General features: G+C 48.1%; 2 protein-coding genes across 2 annotated transcripts; one reads left to right on the forward strand and one right to left on the reverse strand.

Moving 5' to 3' along the window:
- Window positions 1-1,299: 1,299 nt before the first annotated feature.
- Window positions 1,300-6,413, reverse strand: LOC119279137. The gene is made up of 4 exons (XM_037560509.1): window positions 6,380-6,413; window positions 2,847-3,038; window positions 1,691-1,738; window positions 1,300-1,631 (listed from the first exon to the last, which is right to left on the reverse strand). Exons 1-4 carry the CDS (start codon window positions 6,411-6,413, stop codon window positions 1,300-1,302), a joined length of 606 nt encoding a protein of 201 aa, XP_037416406.1.
- A 330-nt stretch (window positions 6,414-6,743) lies between these two features.
- LOC119279139 (aspartyl protease family protein At5g10770-like) lies at window positions 6,744-7,967 on the forward strand. The gene has a single exon (XM_037560510.1). It carries the CDS (start codon window positions 6,744-6,746, stop codon window positions 7,965-7,967), a length of 1,224 nt encoding a protein of 407 aa, XP_037416407.1.
- Window positions 7,968-8,525: the final 558 nt, after the last annotated feature.

An 8,525-nucleotide genomic window follows, 5' to 3' on the forward strand; every position in this document is an offset into this window, starting at 1 on the left:
AAAGTCAAGAAAAAAAATGTAAAGTTTCACTTGGCACTCATCCACTGGAAAGCCCTCACCGCTAGCTAGATATGTCTAACTGTGTTTGAAACCAATGTGCACCTTGCACTTGCATGTCCGCTCATTCGCTGGGTTTGGACATAGTTTTAAAAAATCGGAACCAACGACCCTCGCATAGGGATGCAAACGGACAACATCCACATGTCCACAACTGTCCACAAATAGGGAATTTAAACTAAAATGATTATTAAAGTAACAAGAATTAGTGTAATTTTCGCTATGCAGATGACGCGGGCACATCCATCTGCATCACTGCCCTCATGCTTTCTTTATCTCTGTAGATCACCCCTGAGCGGACCAGAGTGACCTAATCAAATTTCCCTGTTTTCGTGCAAAACCCAGAAGAAAGCCGGAGCGTTTGAACCAGTCATGGGAGCATGCATTAGTGCGGATTGGAAAACATGCGTCACACGGAAACAAGCCGTACCTTCAAGGTTATACTACGGCTTGCAAAAAAAGGGTTATACTATGGGCAAAACAAACCATCTCTCCCTTATCGAATAAAACAAAACTAATACAAATATATTTCTTTATCCTAAAAAATCACACAATGAACCGCGATCTATCCGATGAAAACCTGAACCGATGGCTTCGCCGGTTCGGTCACTGGTCTAGGTTTTTAAACTATAGGTTTCGGGCTTTGTTCTAAATTGATACTTTGTATACAATGACATTTATGAGTTTTTTTCCACTTGAAGATAGGTGAATGGGAATACAGATGTGATGCATCATGGCGAAAACTTTCAGAGAGATCATCGCATGTTTTGTGGAATGTAAAAAGCGAAGATTCTTTGTAAGAATCCTAGGACAACATCCTGGACGTTGCCTTCATGATAAAATAGGACATCACTCATTAGCGGTTGGTAATAAACTTTGTAATGTAAAGTTATAGATCTTCTCCTTTATTTTCCTTTCTGCAATGTAAATAGCTTATGAAATCCGACCATTAGGGTAAAATAAACGAGGTGCAAATATATAGTCAATGATTTCACCAACATTGTTTGTGGGAAAATCCCATCTTCCCTCCATGAACGTCATACACCACCTCTGTCCTCTCCTGGAGCAGGGTGCCAATGACTGCAGTGATCCCTGGTGGTAAGTCCGATGCCGCAGCAAATGCGAGGCACCCCACGGAGAAGATATCTCCCCGACGCCCAAAATACATCATTTGTTCCATGCCGGGGACAATATATGCCCATCCTTGGAACCAAAGTGTGATGGGTGGCATACTCATTCTCGTCAGACCAGTGAAGTTGTAGCAGGTGTCGAGGTCGCCCATCGATGGTGCCACGCATGGGTGGCTCCCAGTGTGCTATCAAATGATACGGCGAGCTTTTGCGCCGGAGTGCCGTAGCCGACAACTACGTGGAACTCGGAAGCGCCCCGGAGAGTCGGGAAGGGAATGGCAGTGGTTGGGATGGTCGCACCGGAGTTAAGTAGCCGTGAGTGTGGATGACCTAGGCTGCCACTGCGTCGGAGAAAGTCACGACGAGCAAGCGTAGACGTGTTGAGGGGAGAGCATGGGCTTAGTTGATGGAGTACGGGCAAATTTCTTGCTATTCCGCCATCTCCTAGAAAAATATAGACAAGTTAGTCAACACACAAGCATGCAAATCTCCCTTGTTCTTACCGGAAGAAATAAATGAACTATCTGGTCTTGCCATTCCACCGCCGTGTTCTAAAATATAGACAAGTTAGTCAACACACTGAACATAAGAATATTACAACTTTCTTTTTTTAGAAAAGGAGGATGTACCCGACCACTGCATCTGGACGATGCATGCAGCCATTTATTGATTATTCACAAGACCATATAATGTGATACATCAATAAGCCTGAAGCCATCATCTTGGCAACGCATGTTGCTACTCCTATCCCCTTGATGAAAGTGTGCTAAATGTCCGGACCTAATATCAAACAGACATCGCACCAAAGCCTAACATCTAAAGCCGGATGCCCCATCCAAGCCACTACCTGGACTAGGTTACACACCGGTCCGACACACTCTCAGTTAGCATCGCACGCTGCAGAACTGATGCACCGACCCTGCCAGGCCTCTCTGCCATCGACGCCACCACAACGCCAGACAGCGTCGCCCTCCTGCGCAAGTCCACCAACCCGCATCGGATGTCGACCTCCACTGCACCATGCGGCCGAGATCCATCATCATCGATGCGGAAGATGAAACCTCGCTCCGCCTCTGGGCCCTTCCAAACAGCACCTGCTCCAAAACGATGCCCTCAAAAGGGAAAACGGCACCATAGTTTCCGTCATCGTCCGATCTGGGATACCCGGATCTAGGGTTTCCCCCGAAGCAGGTGCCCCCTGGAGAAAGTGGGGCATATGCCAACTGCAACTGTCCACTAACACAAGCCGTGCCCAGCACCACTTAGCTCTCACGACGGCGCCTTCAAGAAGGACACAATGCCATAAGCGTCGTCGCCACCCTAGGGTTTTCATCCGAGAGACTGTGGAGTGGGAAAAGGTGAGGCGGACCCAAACGGCGTCTCCAGGAAGAGAAACGGCACCCTCGGGCGGCGGCGTCGTCGCGGCCGGCAGGAGCCGAGCAGGGAATTATCCCAATCTGAATCCCCACCTCCCGTTCCGCCCCCACCGGTGACTGGCAAGCATCGCAGTCATGCCCTTCACGACGGAGTGCACGAAGAAATGTAATATATATTATGTATAATGACAGGCAATACATGCAAAGTTTCATTTCATATTTAGTATGGAGTACTAAGTCTGGTTAAAGACCATGTGGGATTCACCGAGTCAAAGGTATTCACTGAATAAAGAAATGGTAGAGCAGGACGTCGGTGGTGGTGGACGTTGTGCGTCGGATGAACTGATGACGAAATGCTTGCCGCCACGGGTGTAGCCGGTGTACTGGGAGGAGCCGCCGAGACGAGGAGCAAGAAGAACAACAATCAGAATCAGCAGGTAAAAGTGCACAAAGGGAGTTGCTGATGAAGCTATGGCTTCTCAATGCAAGCTGTACCGTAGTAGTACACAATAGGATGAGGATGTACCGGATATTATCTTTGGAGGCCGAGCTCCATGGAGCTCGGTTTTGAAAATTTTGAATTTTATCAAATTTCATATTTCTACATTTCAAAGAAGTTTAAAAAAAACACATATACATGAAGGCACAACGCACATGAGGTGTAAATTTTCAGGGTAAAATAAGTTGAAATGAGGGATGTGCAAAAAAGATAAATCTGGGGCTTTTTAACACATTCTACTATTCATCCTCCGAGGTCATGAATTTGTCTTTTTTGTACAGGTCACAATTTAATGTTTTTCATCCTGAAATTTTACACACATAGACATAACATACTTGTTTACTTGCATAATTTTTTTAATTTTTTAAAACCGAAAAGTTTGAATTTTGATTTGTTTTCAAAAAAAGGCCTCCATGGCTCCCAGGAGCCAAAAATCCGCTCTCGAGGACTGCCATATATACACACATAGGGTTCGATTGCAAGCATAAACATGTTAATTTCTCCTCTGTAGAGTGTTGTCGTGAGCTCATGGCATCCTTTTATCCTTGCGCATGGCACCTCCCTTGTTTTATGTTTTCATCTGTCACCCGAACGCTACAAACAGAACAGTCGATAAGAAAGAAACAACACTTGTGTGCCTATGGAAAAGTCGCATGATAGGGATTAACGCCCGCCTGTGCCGAAGTCACAGGGAAATTACCAGAAGAAACAGAGGCATTAAAAACTCCGCTGTGTCATATCTACAGCTGACAATCTGTGCGACCAGAACGTGTGTCAACCGATCGACCACGACAGTCACACCGAGACGATTATGTGAGACTTTTATTTTGTGTGACACCATTTTCACCATCAAAAGTTTGCCACAAAAGACGATATAGCGCAGCTGCACTATAGACATCGATTAGATGTTCACTGTCTCCTGGTGCTAGATCGATCAACAATGACTAGAGGACCTGGCTAAAATCGGAAGACAGAGCGACTCTTCTCTTCTCTTCTACTCCTTCTGCAAAATAATAATAATAATAATAATAATAATAATAATAATAATAATAATATAAGAGCATTTAGATCACTAAAATAGTGATCTAAACGCTCTTAGAGCATCTCCAACGCTGATCCGTAAATTTGCTTCGGCATCCGTTCGCGAACAGAGGATCATTTCGCGGTCATGGATGCGAGGGGGGCGCCCATCCAACGCTGCCTGCATACAATTCAAACCACATTTCAACAGACCGGACGAAATTCATGCAACCCGACGGAATTCATCAAAGTTTGGATATAAAATAACACAAATCATTCATACATAACACGCAAAAAAGTCTAGTACAACAATAGTTCAAATTCAACTAGATTAACCAAATGATCAACAAGTTTTTCATGAACGGATCAAGTCGTCCCACACCTATTGCCCCTTCAGCTTCATCCAACATGTATGTACCTAAATAATGGTGGTCCCTCTATCCTGTGATACATCATGGCAGCACGTACAGACTACACAATGTGTAGAGCAATAATCAGTGAATGAATGATTCAATCCAAAAGTCGAGCAAGAAGAAGTAAAGCTTACGATCATCTCTGCTACCGCGCGCAATGGCCACCTTGCCTCCAGCCGAGCAACCATGTCACAATACTTGATGATGGTGGTCTGGATGGCATACCATGGATACAATAACGACCTCATATTTCGTTGTTGGATGATGTGCATATCACAAAGCGCAATGTGGTTTTGTGGGTGAAATGAATCATGCACGCGCTACCAGAAGAACCCCATTTTGTACATGCCTACGAAATCCACTGATATGGCCAACCACACATTGCACAACAAATCATCTTCCATGCTTGAGTACCCCGCGATCCTTCATACTCTAAAAAAATGACATGATGTTTGAAAATTAGTTCAATGGCATTTGGCCGAACACCTGTCGGGCGTGGTGTCCTCCATGGACGTCGTCGATAGGGGAGGAGGAGTGTACCTGGCCACGGACGGGTCCTGGGTGGACTAAGCCGTCGTAAAGGGCGAGCGGGCACGTCGGTGTTGGTTGTGGAGGTCCGACAATGCCTATGTGACGGCCGAAGAGGTGCAGTGGCTGTGTCGGAGGAGGAGGAAGATGATGCAAAGCAAGGGGAAGAAGGGGCGAATCGGAAGAAAATGGGAGTAGGAGGGGGGATTCAATGGGCTGGGGGGTATCGGAGTCCTAGGTAGCTGTTGTCCGGAGTACCGCAAAGCCCCCAGCCCTAGTTTGTCTCCAATTTGTGTGAAAACTGCGTCCACAAATTCATATTAATAATTTTGTAATACACGAACATTTCCTTAAAAGTCACAAGAGCATATATTTAGATGTGCATGAACAACTATTTTTAAATTTAGAACTATGTTGTTAAATATCTTCACTATCTGAAATTACAAACATTTCAAATATATGAACATTCATATTAAGGTACATAAAGTTCCAATTTTCTGCAATATATGAACTGTTTCCTTCTAAAATTGGTATTGTTGGTATTTTTAAAATCTATTACATGGAAATAATATGTTTCAAGATAAAACATATACTATGTGTGAATGGTTCATCTCATTGGTTGGCGGCTTATATAGTAGTGCTTGCGGCAATTTGCCTCCTATCCCTCCCTAGAGGTGAAGATTAAGAGCACTCCGGGTGATCTCTTGACCGACCGTGAGAATTGAGCTAATGGGCCTACTTTGTGGGCAATACTGTTGTGGACTAGTTCAATCTACTTTCCCCTCCTCTTCCTAACCCTGCGATCTTTGTTAGCTATGTGATCCCTTACTTTATGTATTCCATGTGAATAAATAAAGTGCAGCAGCATCACCATGTTATGTCTAAAAACACCAGCCTTCTCGGCATCCATTGTGGCATCTTTTTGCCACGTCAACCATTACGGTACTCAACTTGGCTAGTTTTTGTTGCTCGATCACCTATCTCACGTGGTTATTTTCTGATAAAGGGTGGTTTATTGGCTCATATTGCCGCATTAAGGGAATACAAACATCGTGAGTATGCACACCGCTTCTACATGATTAGGATACACACAATCAACACCATTGCACACACATAAAATGATACTTCCTTCGTTTCAAAATAAATGTCCCAACTTTGTACTAACTTTAGTACAAAGTTGAGACACTTATTTTGGGACGAAGGAAGTATATGATAAAAAATGCAAGCTCCGAAACACCCATTGAAATGAACTACATTATACATCAGCAACCACGAACATCATCCACCACCTATCTGATGTAATGCATATATGAATAAATTGAAGCGAAGCTTCGTGCTATGCCTAAAAACACGAACCTTCTCCTTTGGGCATCCATCGTCGGTTCTCCATGGACAGACCACCGTTGCCGCCATGGGAATGGCGACATGAACGATCGACAACTCCAAGAATGACGAGGACACCATGGTGTTGATATTTCTTTTTGGACCGGAGAGTTGCCATTTGCCAAATGCATGCCTCTGTTTCCTCTCTACCAGCAAAGCTCTGCGTTAATCCCGATCATCATCTTCTCCATACCATATGCATGGGACGAGGGACGAGACAATCAATCACCATCAGTTCACCACCGCACTCTACAATATAATGAAAATTAAGAGCTCGCGGGTCCTATATATGTATATATGGGCAGCAGCCTACACACAAGCAATTGTGACTCCAGCCATGATTTCCTCTGTGCACTTGCTGCTTCTTCTTCTCCTGGTTTCCGTCACGCTCACGTTCGAGTTCGACGCCGGTGTTTCCACCCAGGCCCGGTACGAGGCCTACAAAGCCCAGCACGCACCGCCACCCAACTCCCTCCCCGTCAGCCGCAGACCCCGCAGTCCCCTCGTCACTCTCCCGGGCACGTCCGAGTCCGAGTACCACGTCGTCGTCGGGTACGGCACTCCGGCGCAGAACCTCACCGTGGGGTTCGACGCCGGGGCGGGCGGAGCCACGCTCCTCCACTGCAACTGCAAGCCAGGCGCCTTCGACCCGTCCCGGTCCTCCTCCGTCGCCCATGTCCCGTGCGGCTCGCCGAACTGCCCGCTGGAAGCCTGCTCCGGACCCAGCTGCGCCAGCACCGCCGTGGCCAAGAACGGCGCCGTGATATCCAGTGTCACCGTCGTGACAGACACGCTCACGTTCTCGCCGTCCACGCCGACCACCGTGGATAACTTCAGGGCCAACTGCATGGAGATGGGCGGCAGAACGTCTGACCGCTCATCCGGCCTTCTCGATCTCGGCCGGGACAGCCACTCACTGCCGTCCCGAGCCCCTTCGTCTCCGGACACGGCGGCCTTCTCCTACTGCCTGCCGACATTTAGGGCCGACCGGGGCTTCCTCTCCATCGGCGCACCCCTGCCAGGCCCAGGACGCAAGGTGAGCTACACCCCGCTACGGAGCAACGCGGCCCTTCCCAACTCCTACTTCGTCCGGCTCGCCGGGTTAAGCCTAGGCACCGGTAGGCCGGTCATCCCGGTCCCTGCCGGCGACGCGCTCATGGCGCTGCGCACCACCTTCACCTACCTGATGCCGGAGACGTATGCGGCCCTCCGCGACCAGTTCAAGGAGCAGATGGCGCAGTACCCGGTGGCGCCGCCGATGGGTCTCCTCGACACATGCTACAACTTCACCGGCCTGAGGAAGATCGACGTGCCGCCAGTGACGCTCACGTTCGACGGCGGCGCGAGCCTGGAGCTCGGCATCCGGCAGATGATGTACTTCGAGGACCGCGACTACGTCTTCTCGGCAGGGTGCCTCGCGTTTGCCGCGCCGTCGTGGGCTGTCTACCCGGCCGGGGTCGCGGCGGTCATCGGCACCTTGGCGCAGGAGACGACGGAGGTGGTGTACGACGTTCGTGCGGACATGGTTGGGTTCGTCCCGGACCGCTGCGTATCATGGTAGTTTCGGTGCTAAAGACTGCGTTTACTTGCGTGCATGTCTTATTAATTACTCCTGTTTACTCCACCTCACTCTTCTTCATCAGATTGGCTTCCAGGCGAAATGAGAAACTAGCGTCGGATCCATCCACAATTCGTGCTTACAATTTTTTCGAAAAGGGAGAGATCCCCGACCTCTGCATCAGAAACGATGCATCCGGAGAGCCATCTACCTCTACAAAGTCTAGGGAAGGAAGCAGAAGCTGGCTCCACAACCTAGGAGGAGCAGAAGCTGGCTAAAAAAAACCAAATCTCAGAGTACTCATAGGCACCGTAGCTGAAGGTGCAGCCCCATTCCCGGGCGTCTGTGAGGCAGAACCCGGGCCGTTGGACAACTCACACCCAACATCCTCCCTTCGCGCTTCCGTATTACCCGATCCATCATCCTTATCATGCATATCCACATCAGTCCCTGCCAGAGCCTCAACGAAAAGATCGGTGTCCTCAAACTCAATCTCAAGGTTTTATACCTGGCCCCTATGTGTCCACTGAACCACGTCAGGCACAAACTCGATGTTCAGGA

Source organism: Triticum dicoccoides, chromosome 3B (assembly GCF_002162155.2).
Source record: "Triticum dicoccoides isolate Atlit2015 ecotype Zavitan chromosome 3B, WEW_v2.0, whole genome shotgun sequence".
Classification (NCBI taxonomy): Eukaryota; Viridiplantae; Streptophyta; class Magnoliopsida; order Poales; family Poaceae; genus Triticum; species Triticum dicoccoides.